The following is a 17788-nucleotide window of genomic DNA, read 5'->3' as shown; positions in this document are numbered from 1 at the left end:
TTAAGAAAAAAGCATAAAGCCAAACTCAACAAGACTTGATCACTTGTACTATAATTATAAAACGCGTAGTACACGTAGAACTTTTTTTGTAGATTATTATACATCAATGATCAGTTTCTAGTGCCCGCAAAAAAAACGTGAAATGCAATTTTAGTCGCTTTACGTAGATCTCAGAAAAAAACGTGCATTGTAAAGAAAATAATAATAATAATAAAACGAGCAACTCGTTACATAGTACCCATCCCTCGCCTATTATAGAAGCTGCGATGCTCAGTAGCGTCAGTTATCGGAGATAAGAAATAAAATAAAAATAAAAAATTACTTGTTACATTTGCTTTTTGTAAAAGCTCTTAGAGAGCGCCGAAACGAACGAAAGCTTTGAAAATTTTATTACTAGTTGCCATTGATACATACATGATTATATAAAAAATTTACGGTGGTTACGTACATACATACACACACACGCGCACGCATCGTGCGTATATATTATCAATTAATAAATAACGCATAATAAATCGTGTACACGAGCGCGCGCGCCGAAAGAACAAAATGAGTAGCCACTATCGTTACACGTCGCCGCGCCTGGATCGCGAGCGCAACAACGAGCGCGAGAGGGAGCGCGAGCGCGATCGCGCCAACTTCATCGCCAGCAAGTGCATGAGCTACTCGGAGACGAAGCTCCACTCGTCCGCCAGCTCGCGCTCCTGCTCGCCGCGCTATCGCGACAGCAATCGCCTGTACGAGTCCGCCTCGCCGCCGCTCCAGCTGCACTGCACGACGCCCCAGCCGATACTGTGCAGCGAGCGCCTCCTGCTCCAGGACCAGCAGCAGCAGCAGCATCATCATAGTCATCATCAGCCACAGTATCAGTATCAGCATCATCAAACGACGCAGCATCATCATCAGCCTCAGAGTCGATTGACGTCGTCGTCGTTGCAGCATCAGAGCAGCGTCGAGCGCAGCATGTCGCAGTATCCGCTGTCGAGCAGCGTCGCCTCGCAGCAGCACCACTCATCGGCGCCACCGATCTCGAAGACGCGCCGCGTGCTGCTCGGCTGCACGGGCAGCGTGGCCACGATCAAGCTGCCCCAGCTCGTCAAGGAGCTCGTCGGCTGGAACTGCGAGGTGCGCATCGTCGTCACGGAGCGCGCCAAGCACTTCCTCAAGGAGAAGGAGCTGCCGCCGGGCTGCCAGGTGCTCTCCGACACCGTCGAGTGGGCCGCCTGGCAGGATCGCGGCGACCCCGTGCTGCACATCGATCTGGCCAAGTGGGCCGACGTGTTCCTGATAGCGCCCCTCGACGCCAACTCCATGGGCAAGCTCGCCAGCGGCATCTGCGATAACCTGCTGACCTGCGTGGCTCGGGCCTGGGACACCAAGAAGCCGCTGCTCTTCTGCCCGGCCATGAACACGAGGATGTGGGAGCATCCGGTCACGGCGCCACAGGTGAGACAGATTCCCGAAACGTGAATATATTACGGTAGAGGTTTCGCATTAAATAGGTCAACGAGTTTTATTTTCACATAGATTTTATTCAGCTTAGATCTTATAATAATAAAAAATAGTTCAATTACAATCACATCCGTTTTTCAAATTCAAATGTATAAAAAAAAAAAATCATTCCTCATTTGCAACCCAAAGTACTCTACATCAACAACGAGACAATAATGCAAAAACGTTCGCTTTCTAATGTTTCGCAGGTATCGCTGCTGAAATCTTGGGGTTATAAGGAAGTGCCGTGTATATCCAAAACTCTAATGTGCGGCGACACGGGCATAGGCGGCATGGCCGAGATTGACACTATCGTACAGGCGACGCTGCGCCAGCTGAGCCCGTGGGATCCCTACTCGTCGACGGACTCGCATCATCATCGTTAGAGAGAAAAAAATTATAATATAAAACCATTATACATACTATACATATTATATATATAAATATATAAATATATAAATATATATAAATAAAACATAAACGAAGACAAAACGAAAAATGGATTGTGCGCGGCATGTTATTATATATATTACAATGTTATAGGAAAAAAAGAGAATAAAGCAGAGTTTTTTTGAAAGTCTCTGTCTACAATCCTTATTATTATCATCATCGTTATGTTTTTTTCTTCCTCAATTCCACGTGTTTTGTCACAATAAGTATTTTCTTTTTCTTAATAATAAATATACGTTTATAATCTTTCTTTATATACATATTGTATTTCGTTGAAAAGTGTACAAAAAATATATAATTAATTCAGTTTGAAAGTCGACGTAGTATTTATTAGTCTATAGTTAAATCATAAGCCGAGCTTTACTTTCTTTCCGTCGTTTATTTTTCTCTCCCTTAAGTTAAAAGACACTCGTTTATTCATAAAAAGAACACTTGTGTATATCATAACTTTTCAAAGTTTAATCGCAGACTAACAATGAGTTTGAGTATAAATATCACAGTTCAACAAAAAACTGACTGTACGCGCGATCATTCACAACACAATGTTCAAGTTGATACATTAATTGTTTTTTTTTTATTTGTATTCTTCACAAAATATCATTATCGTCATTAATAAATTTGCGATGCACAAGGCCATCACCTGTATTCATTATATAATTCGTTCAACTAAGTAAACGTAACAAAGTAATAATAACTAATTTAAAAGTAAAAAAATTCAAATTATGCCTTCGTTTTTAAGACGCCTCTACGTAAACAAAATTAAATTAAACTAACTTCTTACAGAGTATTGTAAAAATATTTGTCTCGAAGGAATGTAAATCGTTCCTCAAGAATAAGGCAATGAATTATGCTCTATTGTTCGTGTTTTCTTTTGTAAATACACAAAATTCGTTTAAAAAATGCTCTCTTCCGCTCTTTCTTTCTTGCTCTCTCTCTAGTATTGCACATAATTGTAAATCTCTTGATTAAACACGTCATTCCATCATTCAATATAAAAATCATAGAAACGCCGAAATAACAACGTTTCATCGGCATTATCGCAATACACGCACCATTTGAGGCAGTGACGAACAATTACGTTAACAATTAATTTTTCCTACAAACTCCACATAAACTTTGTCTCGATCTTTTCTTTTCTTCGTCGTTTTACAATTAACTTTTTTTCATCAAATTCTAAAAATAAGTTTAACGTCCAAACGCGAGGGCGATGGTGGCGACGATCAGCACCATCGGCAGCGTCGACGAAGAAGACGTCGCCGGAGTAGCAGCACCGTTGGGCTTTATCGGCTGCTCGAGGTCGACGTCGTTGGTGTCGACCCCGCGCGGGCATCCCATCCAGTAATGGGCCGACGATCTCGGCTTCTTGTGCGCCACCCTCATGCGCCTGTCGTCGAACTGCCAGAAATGCTTGCCCTCGAAGAAGTAAGTCGTGCCTAATGATCGAGGGAAAGAAAAAGAAAAACGGATTAAGCGATGAATGCAAAATTGAACTCGATCAAGAGTAAGTCATAATCGATCGTCGATGCAAAATTTCATCATTTTCCGAAAAGCCCCGATGTTCGTTCATTCGCCTATCAGATATGCATTAAGTTGGGAAAAAAAAAGGAGAGGAAGAATTCGATCGGTCGAACAGGTTGAGTAGAGTCGATAATGCGATTACAGAATTTTTTTCTCGAGGGATTTTAGTCGTACACGCGAATGATGAATCAAAGTAGGCTTTACTCTCATTTTTTTCCATATCTAATATCTATATTACGTTTTATATCACGAATAAAGTCGTCGTTAATCTTTCATTGGAATCTGGGCAAGCTTTCCTCTCTCTTTCTCTTTCTCCCTTTGCCTTTGGGGAAATTTTATTTTTCACAAATCCTCGGAATCGATAACGACGATAATTGAGAGCTAAGAATCGTATCGTTATACGCGACGCTTACCATTCTTCCACTGCAGCACGGCGTCCACGCGACGACCGATACCAGCGAACATGCTGATGTCCCTCGGATAGTCCAGTTCCACGTGATTCACGACGTCGTCAAATCTGGAAAAAAAACAAACGTAATTATAGTATCGACATCCAATTCCAAAATCCACGCGTAAAATAATCTCTCTTACCTCCAGTACATATCGCTACTGAAGAAGTACGTCTTCTGATTGTATCCCCAAACCACTGCGGCGTCGATCCTGTCCAGCTCCGCAGGCAATCCCAGATGCGTCAGGGGCTTGGGATAGCCGGGCTCGAGATAGAACGCGTTGAACACGTAGTACCACCTGCCTATGAAGAAGACGATGCGATTGTTGTCGGGTCGCTCGTACACCGCGTCCACGTGCTCCACCTCCATCGGGAACTTGAACAGCTGATTGATCTCCGCCGGGAAGCCGTCCACGAGGCCGTTGTCGTTCAATCGCCATACGTACTATGTAGTAGTAAAGTGAAACAGCATAAAATTAGAGAAGAAGAAATCGGCGCGAATAATTTTGGGTTATCCTAATGTGCTCGAACTGCGCCTCTCGTCCCTTATATGCATATCCTCTCATTAGCGCTCGGCAGCTCGAGTCTCGAGCGTAAAACTTTTCGTATTAATCTTTCGGTGCCCCCGCGCGTTGCCGAAGAAACGCCCTGAGAACTCGATATGAATTCTGATTTCTCTCTCTCTTCGGAGAGAAGTTTCCGTATTAGCGGAGGGACGAGAGTCTCGCGAGAGCTCCAAGTTTCGGTTATACTCTCTACTACTGCTATATACTAACCTTTCCTTTAAATATGAATAATTCCCTCCTAATTAGACTAATCGCGTCGTAGCTCGTGTCGCATTTGTCGGGCAGGTCCCTCCTCGGGGTCGGCGGCCTGTTGTGCCTGTGATGGGGCGTCGACGCAGGATGGTAATTGGGCCTCTGCGGAGTCGGAGGACGATGTCTCGTCGGAGGCGACGCGGTACTCGTACTCGTCGTTATCCAGCTGGGATAGTAGCGAGGCGCGTACTCGGTGGTGCTCGTCGTGCTCGAGCGATGTGGATGCCTGTGACGAGGTCGATCCTCGGGATAGTGATTCGGCCTGTAGGGTCTCTCGTCGCCGTCGTCCTTGGATGGTGGCGGTGGCGTCGGCTCGACCGGTCGAGGTCTCGTTCGCCATGGTCTTCGGGTAGTCGTGGTGGTAGTTGTCGTGGTGGTGGTCGTTGTCGTTGTGCTGGTCGAGGGACGAGGCGGCCTCGGTCGGTAGTTCTTGTAGTCCGGATTATTGCCCCACAAACGATCGGGTGCGCCTGTAAAAAAGAATTTTTTTATCATCTCTATCTCTCTCGTACCTTCGAATGTATATTGTACATATCATTATTATGCTGCAAGCGGCCCAACTTTTATCGTTTCTACCTATCTATTTGCGGCAATCATGCCAAACGTACATTTGTTACGGGGGGGCAAGAAACGTCACGTCGTTAAACTCCAAACGATACTCGTTCGAAGAAATCCGAATATAGTTTTGGAAGACCAAAAAAATATACGTATGCATCAACGTTGTATTATGCAACCGTACATCACGTAGATCTTCGGCTTATGTGTTTTTTCGCGTACTTTATGAAACAGCTACCGCGAAGAGGATATCCACACAGATATAACGTACATTCAAAGTTGTGCAGTGAGAACTAGTCCGACGCTTGTGCTATGCAGATTTTATAGCTTCTCCGCCATACGCCTATAATACAATATGCAGCCGCGGCAGCAGCTAGCCGCAAATACAGCTGTAAAACCTGGAAAGAAAAGTGTATATTGCAGAGACGTCGCGGTGCACGCGAGAAGTACCATTATTACGGCCTTTTAAATTTTTCGCTCCGAGATGTATGTGTGTTATTTACCCTGTATATATAAAGTGGAAAATAAAAACACCAACTTTATATTATTCCGCTTGGCATATAGCCCCGTGCACGCCTCCGAGTTAATAGTTTATCTAATCTCGCGATCGATATCATCGTTATAGTACACGGCCTACGTGTTTTAGATCCCGTACGTAACCATATATACTTATTTTTTTGAATGACGTTGATTTTTCTGGGCTTTCATTAGCATTTCTAAGTGCGTTCCAGTTTTCAAACGTAGACGCACGCGATCGTGAAATAATAATTATTATGATTATATTCGGCTACTTTACAATCGTGCACACGGACACGGAATACAGAAAGATGGCACAACGATTCCTTCAATTTTATGAGTAATTTAGATATCTACCATCGTTGTTTCATTATTATTCATATTTTTAGTAGTACTCGAACCCTCGATTTCTGTCGCAGCGCGATTGTTATCCATGCAATCGCTCTAAGGCGGTAAAAAAAAAATACGAATAAAATGCCAATGATTTTCATCGATCCTCGAGACAGACAGCAGCGACAGAGTCTCGTCGTACATGCTTATCTCTATTCAGAAAATTTTCTCCCTCTTTCTCGGTTGCAGTCCAGACGCAACGGCAACGAGGACGACGCAAATACGATTTTCTTGCAACGAGCAATAAGCACACACATCTCTCCGACGCCCCTGCGAGCTGCATCGCATCGAGAGCAGCGAGTGTCCCCGGTGTGTGTCGGGTGCTCTCTCTCTTTATCTTCCTTTTTTTCTCGCTTTTCTATTGCATTTCCAATGACGCCGGCCTTGCTTTTACAATTCAAATGTCGTTTTCTCGCTCTCACTGGCACGAAGAGTAGCATATTGTACGTACAGCACACCGACAACATTGTTTATACATTCGTTTTTCTATTGTGGACAAAAAAAATCTAACAAGGCAGAGGGAAGATAATAGACACTCTCCGCGTAATATGCAACGAGCACCGGAATATGGCGCATCGCGCGGAGCATACGTCGTAATAGTTATATAGCTGCGTGTGTCGCTAAATCGACTTCGCACGAGAGGCCGGGCGATTTGTCAGTCTGGGCATGACTAAAGCAGAGCAGCAGCATCAGCAGCTACATACAGGCATACGTACGCTGGAACTGTCAGACGTATAACGGGCTTGCGAGCTTGCGACGTACGTACCCACCGCAAGTCGCCTAATCGTTAGTGATGGACAAAACGAGCGGACAGCCCGTCAGTCCTGTAGGCGCGAGCGGAGGACGCCTAATGTTATACCACGTACACGCGGGGGTATCTCACTCTCTCTCTCTCTCTCTCTCGCCTCCTCGTGTATTAAAGCACTACATATAGTAGTAGCTAGTATGCGACATCGCCTGCAGAGTACTATGATATTTTGCACGGCGAGATGCGCGAGAGAAACTGTAATAATGGTCACGAGCTTGCGCGCGAATACGTACATATATTTTTTAACGCGTCGTGATTGACGTTGCGGTCGACTATTAAGCGCAGAGAGAGAGAGAACGAGGTCACACACGGGTTGATAATTGGCTGCGGGCTTTTCATTGCAGAGAGAGAGAGAGAGGAAATATAATTTATACTCGAATAAACTGAAATAAAAAAAAAAAAGCATAGAAAAAATCTCGGACTTTTATTGAGGGCGCGCGTTGTTACCGTGAGCTGCTGCTGCCGCTGTCGGTCAACCATCGCTCGGAACTGCTGCTGTATCATATCTATTAAGGAACACACAACTCCGGGCTAGCTGGGTAGTGGTAGTAAAAAAAAAAAAAAAAAGGGAAGTAACTTTTAAGCCACCACTGGAACGATGCACACGCGGATAAGCCAAACAAAATTTAATTAGAGACTACAGCGTATATACGTATGAAAAAAAAAAGAGAGGAAGAAGAAAAAAGGAGAAGGAAACAGGTAGCCCAGGATCTGGTACGCCAGTGGTAGTAATATAGAAGGGCCAGCTGTGTCTGTATACGCGCGCACCGAATAGCAAATAGCCGAACTTACACAGCAGCGCAGTGGTGAAGCAGTAGAAAAAACTTCTACTCGAAAATGAATTTCATTTGGACGTAGGTAGAATCGTAAGTCGGTTGGGTTTGCGGCCCGCGAGAACGCGAATCTGCTGCTCGCAAGCGAGCGAGTCGACTCTTATTTTTTACCTTCGTTTTTTTTTTTACCTCACTCTCTCTCTACCAACTCCTTAAAAAAAATGAGACTTTTAGTTGGTGCGCGCGAGAGCTTTTTTTTTTCTTATATATATCCGCAGCCAACTGCTATAACCACTACACTACCTACCCCCTGCTGCCGCTGTTACGAAGTTGCCGGCCAACGAACGAAACTCCTAAATCTGTATCGTTTCGTGAGAGAGACCAGTTTTGAAGATTAAAAAAAAAAAAAGGAAGAGTAAAGAACGAGGAAAAAAGTTGAGTACATAGCAACACGCTACGAAACAGTGAGTTAATCCGTTTTATAACGAGCTCTCCCAGCGAGCGAGCGAGCGAGCCCGAGCTTCTATTTTTGTTTTATCTCTTTTATGCGATATACACCACCGCCACCCCGGCGCGCGGTAGAGGCTTACCGAAAAATAGTTTATCTATCCCTTTCTTTCTTTCATCCCTTTTTTTTTGTCCCGTATTATCCGAGAGATTTGAGGAGAGAGAGAAAAAAAAAGGATTACAGTCTTGATATAACTAAAAGAAAAGGCTTTGCGCACGCACACGCCGGCACGCAAAAAGGGAGTAAAGAATATCGTGTTGCACTCGCTCTCGCCCTCTGTGCGTATATAGTAAAGCCGCCTTTGTGTAATATATAAAGGAAAGGCGCAGGAGTGCAACGAACTTTTTTCTGAATATTAATTTATAGTTTCGAGCATGCATGAAATTACGCTGTGAGCAAAGCTCTTTGAGAATCCAATGAAGCTTTCTTCGGCTCTTTATATAATATACGAGATTTCATTATGACTGGAAAACATCGAACACGAAGAGCAAAGTGATTTTATTTCGTACGAAAAATTTCCATCCCTCTTTCGCAGGCTGATATTCAATTTATTATACCGCGAGAGCGAGAGGAGCGAATTAATTTCGTTCGTTTCCGCGCTTTTAAAAACTAAGCATTCAAGAAGTCGCTATTACCCGCCGCCGCCTTCATAGGCGATTCCAAACACGCGCGCTCGAGCGCGCATTTTTCAACTTAGAAAATTAGCTGACCCGAGCCCGTAATGAGTATCCCCTTCAGACCGGTTCGATTTACTCCTCGGAATAATTTATTTTTCATCGCATGGAGCGGCCTCTGCTGCTGTGCACAACTCGTGCGGAAAAAAGACGCGTATAGCCGAGCGAGCGAACGCGTTGATTAGAAATTCATTCATCGGCCGGATCAGGGGGTGGCGGGAGGAGTAGGAGGAGAGCGCGAAACTCGAAAGATCAATTTCAACTTGCCCGAGCGCGGGTTAATCAAGAGACATCGGACTCGTCGCCACGGGCGTTCGCCAACTCGCGAACGAGCGAAAAAAAAAGAGATTTTTTTTTTATTTTCTTCACCCCCCGCATCACCGAGTCAATTTTCCCTTTCTCTCTCTCTATAACCAAATGATTTTAACCGCACTGCGAACAACATTATATGCATTTTGATGTTACACGAAAGAAACCTTCGCGCCGCGTAATTGAATATAAACGCAGCGGCATTAATTCAACGAAAAAAACTGCGACACGAGGCTTTTGCCAGTTGAATAATTAAACTGCCAGGGCGCAACTCGCTCGAGGTTAATGAAAACGAAGCACGTTCAGGGCTCGCGACTTTGCGCGCAACTAATTCTTTGGACGCTTATAGCGATGAGCTTTTCGGCTAAGACTTATAGTCCTGTGGACTCCCTCTTTAGTCTTTGCTCTTTGCCGTTGCAGCTTCAGCAGTGCAGCAGCGGAGTTATTGAGACAACGACCATTTGTTTTTGCGAACTTAACTCGTGTGTGGGTGGGTGTAGGCTAAAAATTAAAGCGGCACACTTGAAATAACATTTGATAACTGTATATACTATATATAGCTTCGAATGCAATAAGAAGTTTCCGCGTCCTAATTATCAATGCGAGTCACGAAAAGGGAGAGAGAGAGAGAAAAGTTCCGTGCAGCCTCGTGAAATAATAATAAAAAAATTACGCTGTGTCCGGTACGCGCGGCAACAATTCGCATAACGGAAAAGCTCAGGTACAGAGAAAAAATAAGCTTCTTATATATATATATACGTACATTTACATGGTCGACGCGAGGCGACGCGCAGCAGCGCCGAGGGAGCAAATGCGCAATAGTACAGTAACAAACACGCGGAGGTAGTAAGAGCCAAAGGTCCTATATATATATTCGTTTTTACACTGCGTATACGGTGCAAAGATCGAACCTCCGGAGACTCTGTCTTTTCCTCTGTCTATATATGTACGAGTTGCTTTGTCTCGCTGCTGTATACAAGCAGAGTTCACTACGTACACATACAAATACACACGCAAAGCGTTTTTCGATACATTTTAAGCGCGCTTCGCGTACGTCGTGCCCGCGTCGATTTCTCCGAGAATAAAAATATATGTAAGGAAAGAGCTAGTTAAATTCACTTTCCCAAGAGATGGTGTGTCTGTGTGTGTGTGCGAAAATGCCGAAGCTCGATAAATCGTGTCTGCATAAAGTTCGCTCTGCTTATGCTCGTTATTTATTCACGTGTCATTTGATTAACTTCGTTTTTCGATCGATTTTTGGCAAAATGACAAAAATTGTTGATACATTTGTGAATTGTTTACTTGATTTTTTTTTTTAATTTTGCAATTATTTGATTATCACCTGCTTCCGTCAGCTTCGACTTTGCAAAACGTGAGAATTAAAATCGCGCAAAAGATTACAGGTGTTTTCAGTGATAATCACGCCGCCCTGCAGTTATACTTCACAGAGAGGACCTTGATGAATTTTTCGTTGCAAGGCCGTAGCGATTTAAATATATTCAAAACAATTAAAGTCAAGTGTATGACGCGATAAGGTGCACTCGCGCATCGCGCGCCACCTGCAGAGTTATTACGTTAAATACGTTGATGATCGTACGCAAGATGTGGCTATAACGAGTGTGATAAGCGGAAATACATTACCTAATTATCGGAGCCGATCGTAATTAATCTACGAGTCCGAATCGATTTATTATCTCGGCGATGAGACTGATACGAAGAAAATTCTGTACGTCATCAAAATAGATGCTGTGTAGTACGTCTCCGCTTTCGAATAACAATGGCTTTTGAACCAATTGAGTGGAAAGGTACGATGTAAAAATAGTATACTGGGAATAGATTTTTGTAAAGTAATTAAAGGTGATATTATTTTTTACCAGTAAATTCACATTTAAGAGCTAATTTTTCAATTTTTTGTAAATTGTTGATACGCTACAATAAACTTTATTTAAATAACTAAATACACTTTGATTCAAGTTAGAAGTCAAAATAGCAATAAATAAGCCAAAAAGTTAAAAAATAAGAGAGATTTTTAATTATTGCCTGTTGGCTGCTCGTATACGCGAATAAAATATTTACATCGTAATAAATAAATAATGTTGATTACGCGAGTGCAGCTCTGCTATAGCACACCTGATAGAATTCTTAACTTTGTCCTTTGTCAAATAAATTCTGTATCGCACCAGCTTAACTTTAGTCAAGATCCCAATTCCACAACGCTCAGAAAAATCAATAATTATTATTAATTATTCATTGTTAATTAAATTGTTTAAAACTCATCTCTTCAAACTCAGTCAAAATTTTCCGTTTAATTATTAATTATATAAAATATGTCAACCTTTTCTCTTTACAATAGTTCAATGTATTTTAAAAAAGTATTATCAAAAAAAGCCAGGTCGAAAAACATTAATTTTGACCATTTGTTAAAAAAAAATTGTTTAAACAATTTTAGGCACATTTTTCGGCTTACAAACATATACATCGGATTCATCGGACAGTTTTAAATACGAATATGAAAAAAATCGAGTAAGAAAGTTTTTTTCGAACGCTGGTAAACTGGGATCTTTTATAAGTAATTAATAAATAATTTTTTTAGTTCACATCTATTTTTGATACGCTATTTCTTATAATCTATCAATTAACGAAAAAAGGCTTGAAGAGTAAATTTTTCGGTAGTCTGCCGATATCCAGAAAAATCTTACAACCTGCCGTCACCAATCTAAGTCATTACGTTTATCAGCTCATTAGATATTCTTCACGATGGTTCACTGGAACGTTTTGTAAGGTGCTTATTGCGTCATTAACAAAATGGGTGATTGATACGGACAATAGAGCGGGGGCTCGACTGAAGTCATAACGTTATCTTAAATGCTATTTTGATAATCTAATTAAATCCTTTAATTACTTTTCAATTAAGAGCACTAACGTGGGAAATTCTCAGGTAAAAGCCTTTTTTTACCTGCTCTTGTACGAGTACTTAAACAGCACTCGTAACTAGAAAAAATCATTCGTGAACACGATTTCGTGGAGTGAACGTTGACTTGGTGCAGTGGCTTTTTGAGTGTATTTAATTTTGTCGAGTATTATTGAATTTATTCCATAAACAATGGCTTTCACGTATTGCATTAAATTATTCCGAGCCTTAAAGGCCAAAATACTTCTTCGTAATCGGCCGAAGGTGTCCCAGCAAGAGCAACGGTTGATTATCAGACGAATAATCCAAGAGAAAAACAAAAGACTGGAAAAGTGCGTTGAAGAAAAAGTGTGTGTTTTGCAGCAACAAATCGACGAACTAAAAGTTCGGGTCGACAAATTCGAAAACATCGAAGAATCATCGTCTGCTTCGACGTCGGTGGTTTTCGACACGAGCGGATACAAGACCGATAGCAAGGCTGAATTTTACGCTAATTTCAAGCCTTTGAAGGGCGTCAAACCCGGAGCCGATGATTATTTCGTGATCGACGGAAACAATTTGCTGTACAAATTCTGCTGGGACAGAGAGATGCCCGTGAAGAAGATAATCCACATATACGTCGAGTACGTCAGACAGCACTTCACGCCGAACTGCCTGATAATATTCGACGATTACATCGACGATCTGGAGCACGAGGCGCAATTCGAGGAGGACAGCATCGTCTACACGAGCGACGCCATATTCTACAGCAGAGCCGCGGACAGGATTCGCATGACGCAACTGATCAGGGAGGAGCTGCACAGGCACAATTTCTGCACGAGATTCGTCGAGGGCGAGGGCGCCGCGGACATCGTCGAGGAGGCCTGCCAGAGAGCGAGCTCGGATCGCAAGACCTGGATAGTCGGCGAGGACGTCGACCTGCTGGTGGTGCTCGCCGCGAGGGCGCGACAGCTCGACAACGTCTACATGTTCAGACTGGGCCATCGCAAGAGCTTCCAGGCCTACGACGCGAGGAGCTTCCTTCATCCCGAGGCGCAGGAATTCTTGCTGTTCTTGCACGCTTTCTCGGGCTGCGACACGACCTTTTTCTTCAACGATCGCGAAAAGAATAGGATTCTGAGGAAATTGATGAAGAGCAACAACTTGACGACTTACGCGGAGAAATTTTACGACGAGGACTCGAGCGAGGAGGAGATCGGCGAGACCGGCATCAAGATCGTTCGGGAGCTGTTTTTCAAAAAGAAACTGTCCTCGTTGGATAAGTGGCGAGCGATGCAGCACGCGCATCGCACCTACGCTCAAGTACAGATCTGGCTTGGAAATTAATAGCAGTTGACTATACGTCGGTATATTGTAAATAGCACTTTTTATAGTTTTAATGGTAAGCTTAATGTTGAAAAATATAGATATAGCAGTAAAATATTGTATTATCTTGAGAAAATTGTAAGAAAAAAAACACATAATTAAGTTATTTTTATGTTAACTTTTAAGCCATTATTTATTACTTACAAGACGAAAATTTATAAATCTATTTTCGAATATTGTTCAAAATAAAAAATATATTCTAAGTATTGAAAAACATTCTTGTCATTTATTTTCGAATAATCAGAGTTTGAAAAAGTTATTACACCATAAATCTGAAAATTGCGAAAGGTCTCACAAAAATCATAATTTGATGTATTCTACTTTCTTATATATACAAAATGAAAGCGAATTTAACCGCTTAAAGGTTAGCGATGCGACATCTGTAGTCGATGAGCTAACTATAAAATGTATTTTCTCAGATATTATCGATCTTGACAAGCGCTACACGCTTAAGGTTCTTCAAGTCGCAATGTTTACATTTATTCCCGCGCGCTAATCTCCCTTTGTAAACTAGATTCAATCTAATTCTGTCCGGTCCACAGAGTTGTGGAACGTGTATAAGCATAGAAATTCCGGCGTTTCAGCGGACAGAATAAGATCGGGTCTAGTGTATAGTAGACCACATGCCAAACCAAAATTGAAACAGTACATCGGAAATTGAACTTCTTATAGTAATTAAATGTACTATATGCGCGCGTCGCATTGAATATTAAATTTTGCATTGCATAAAAAACTGCGATGGAATATACTTTGCTATGTAATATAACAAGTTTTATATACATATAAACATTTTTTGCGCAATAAGAGGATTTATCGCTTTTTTATTTAATATCGTAATTTATCATAGCTGCTTTTAGTCGTATTATTAGATGTCATCCATCTTTGATAGGCGAATCGATGTTGTAATAAAGGCAATTATAATTACAAATGTCTATTCAAAAGTGGTTATAAGTATAAAGCTAAGTTTCTTAAAAAAGGCGTCTATAATTCTTCTCACTCATCATCCCCCAAAGATCAATAATTTTCTTTCGACTCTTTTCGATAGCAGTTAAATCTAAATTTAATACTTGATTGACATAGATGTAAGCTCGGAACGATAAAAGTTGAACAGCAGCGATCTATATGCCATGTAAGGACTAGACTGGATACTCACCGTACATCTGCTGTATGCCGTGCTTATCGTCCTCGGGCAATTCGTAATCCTCGGTTATCCCTTGGTACCAGGGGTACATGAGGGCCCCGCGCACCGAGCTGTGAGCTAAGCCGAGCGAGTGGCCGAACTCGTGCGCCGCCACGGCGAATAAGCTCGTACCTGAAACATCAATTAACAAACTCGTGAGTGCGCAAGAGACGAAATATAATCACGACAGCGCGTGATAATAATTGTAATCGTGCAAATTCGATCGATAATTTTTTGGTAATAATTTAAGATGAAAAGTTCGGATCACGTGCTTTTGTGAACAGATGAAATAAAACTTGATTCACTGGTAACAATCCGATTAAAAAAATGCGCTTGTCGGTAAGCCGATGCTATAAGAAGGAAGAGTAACATGAAAACAACTGCGGATCAACCGGCACTAATGGGTACTAATAATAAATGCGCATTGGAGTATTTTTAAAAATAAATCTCATGTATGCAATCGATGCCAAAATATGCCTTTATTGCGGAACTTTTATAATTTACTTGTGGATATGACTGAAAGTTATCGTCGGCCACCTACCGGCGGAATCAGTAATAAACTACCGTCGATAACCTGCTGCCCTTATTATATAGACACGTAATTCCATTAAATATTTTGAGCACGCATTCCGAAAAGTACTTGAAAAGCAAGTCGTATTTTTTCAAAAAAAAAAAATAATTTTGAAACTAGAATAAATGCTTGATTTTTTTAAACAATTTAATTTTTAATCATTATAACTGCTGAGCTACGTAATATTGCACTTTACAACTACAGTACTACAATTATTTTATCTCAAACGAAAAAAACTCATTAAAAATATTTACAATATTCATTCATTTTAATGAAAAATTTCAAGCCGTAAATATCCGTTATATAATTTTAATAATAAATTTTTCAATTCTAAACAAAACTTTGTTTCCGCTTCATCGTCAGAGTAATACAATTTGAAGAGAATATGCACGATGTGACGAATTACCACGACTGCATACGCATGTATGTAAAAGAGTCACGAGTTAAATGTACAAAAACGAGCTCTCGAGGTAGAATATATTTTTTGCGAAAAAAAAACATCGAATAAGGGAATATTTTTAAATTTTTGCCTTCGGGCTGTTGCTTACTATACGTATATTGCGATGCACTGGTACACCCACGATTGCATCGAATCGAATGAGTTATTTTCCGATGCTACGCGGGGGCATACTCGGCCGAACGTTTCTTATCTCTCTCCCTCCTTCTCGCATGTAAGGAGCATACAAATATAAATATTGTCGCTATTACGAAACGCACTCGGAGCTTATCTGATTTCTCTCTGCCGTTCGCAATCAACAAAATTCCTCGGAATTTCGCTACAGGCCTCATCTCGATTGCGCCGTGTCGCGTCGATGAAGCGGCAAAAACATCTTGCCGATACATCAGTTGTAAATCTCGAGTACCTCGAGTTAATCTCGTACGCGTCGAAGATATACAGCGTAGGCGTTTAAATTTCCGTACACAGTCGATGCGCGAGTTTACGCGCGCGAGAGGAGAATATTAAAAAACCGTATCCAAATCGTCTTTATAATTGACGTTGAGCTGCGGCGTCGTCCACCTGCCACTATGACGCAGAGAGGATAATTTCATTCGAGTACACGTGCCTCTCATCAGAAACGAGCTTTAAGGGGGTATATATAGGACACGCATACGCTCTTTGCGCCGCTGCTGCTGTACACGCTTTTCGTGCGTCTTCGCTTTTTTTTTTCACCGCACACACGAGCTCGAATTAAATTTACTTCATTAATTTTTCAGACCAGCCTCGCCCTTTACATATATCTATACATCCTTTTCCCTCTGTACAACGCTCTCGAGCCTCGACCAGGTCCTTTTGTTCGACTTTTTTCTCGCACGCGCGCGCGCGGCTTATAATTGTTTCCGAGGGCTGCTCGGGCAATTCTCTTTTTCGACTTCTGTCGACGGGATATACTCTTTGAAACGTTTCAGGTTCTTTTTTCTTCCGACTCGGATAGTCAGTCGTGTGTGTCACGCACCCGCGTGACCGCAGTTTACATGCAAATTTTGCGTTTCGCTACGAATTCATTTCTGAAATTTAACTCACATCTAGTTCGGATTATCCCGCGATACGCTGCAGTTGCACATAGAGTAGAAAAACGGGAAAATTCAATTTATTGCTCGGAGAGATGAAAACTTCAAGCGCAATTCGAAGGAAAAAAGCTATTACTTGACAAAACGTAGTAAAGTAAAGTTATAAATTGGTAGTAACAAGCCACGTCCCTTGCACGACAAAATCAATACGAAGGATATAAAGAAAAAACAAAAATAACGAGCACCGAGGTAGATGTAAATATTTTTCTTCGTAGGAAAATCGGATACGATACGATTATATTCGATACACGTACTTTCTGGACAGTCGATATGAATTTGACTATACGATCTTCATTCTCGACTGCGTCGCAAAGCTGCTCGCGCATAATGGAAAAACGCTTCTTTGGCATTGGCTTGGATTTTTAAACTTTTCCGGTATACGAGAGCCGCCGAGTCACGCGCGCAGTCTGCGACGTTTCGCCCAAACTTGGACGAAAAATTGGCCCAGGCTCGCGAGCGTATAAAAATTTTTTTCGATCTTTGCTCGCACACACAGTAGCCAATCGCTGCATCTAGGCTCCCGACAATTGCCTCGGGGAGTTGACCAAGAACGTACTATATATTTACGTTGTTTTTTTTCCTCCCTCGTCCTCTCTATACGCCATTGGCCAGAAAGTATAAGAAGAAAGTGCAGCAGAGAGGTTTTATCGAATAATGACGAAAGCGAAGAGAAAGATGCGGCGCTGCGAGGGGCATTGTTTTTGAGACTTAGATATATAGGAGCGAGGAGAGTCTCTCGGGTTATACAGCAGAGGAAGCTAGCAGATAGTGAAAGAGCCCTGGCACCGACGGTGGCGCGAGGAAATTTCATTGTTTCTCATCGAAGGATGCTGCTACTGCTGCTGCGGGACGCGCTCGGAAAGCCGATGCGAGAGAGAGAGAACTCGAGAGACGAGGCCTTGAGTGGCATTGGCAAGGACAATAGCCGAAGGAA

At 42.1% G+C, this 17788-nt stretch overlaps 2 protein-coding genes across 3 annotated transcripts in view; one reads left to right on the top strand and one right to left on the bottom strand.

Annotated features, from left to right (window-relative positions):
• Nucleotides 1–71: 71 nt before the first annotated feature.
• On the top strand, nucleotides 72–1949 carry LOC106656444 (phosphopantothenoylcysteine decarboxylase). The gene is made up of 2 exons (XM_014377421.2): nucleotides 72–1446; nucleotides 1701–1949. Exons 1-2 carry the CDS (start codon nucleotides 550–552, stop codon nucleotides 1875–1877), a joined length of 1074 nt encoding a protein of 357 aa, XP_014232907.1. The 5' UTR covers nucleotides 72–549; the 3' UTR covers nucleotides 1878–1949.
• Nucleotides 1950–2054: 105 nt separating this feature from the next.
• LOC106656442 (matrix metalloproteinase-24) overlaps nucleotides 2055–17788 on the bottom strand; it is a 153452-nt gene continuing 137718 nt past the window's right edge. For both annotated transcript variants that reach the window (XM_023460029.1, XM_014377419.2), the window contains exons 6-10: nucleotides 14688–14846; nucleotides 4684–5195; nucleotides 4051–4352; nucleotides 3873–3976; nucleotides 2055–3374 (exon numbers count right to left, since the gene is read on the bottom strand). In XM_023460029.1, the coding sequence (XP_023315797.1) occupies nucleotides 3127–3374; nucleotides 3873–3976; nucleotides 4051–4352; nucleotides 4684–5195; nucleotides 14688–14846 (1325 nt within the window). In that variant the 3' untranslated portion in view covers nucleotides 2055–3126. The remainder of the gene's footprint in view (nucleotides 3375–3872; nucleotides 3977–4050; nucleotides 4353–4683; nucleotides 5196–14687; nucleotides 14847–17788) is intronic.

The sequence above is a fragment of the Trichogramma pretiosum genome, unplaced genomic scaffold, assembly GCF_000599845.2.
Source record: "Trichogramma pretiosum strain Unisexual culture from Peru unplaced genomic scaffold, Tpre_2.0 scaffold10, whole genome shotgun sequence".
Lineage (NCBI taxonomy): Eukaryota > Metazoa > Arthropoda > Insecta > Hymenoptera > Trichogrammatidae > Trichogramma > Trichogramma pretiosum.
The sequence above is the reverse complement of the archived record's forward strand: the minus strand, read 5'-3'. Positions and strand labels throughout refer to the sequence as shown.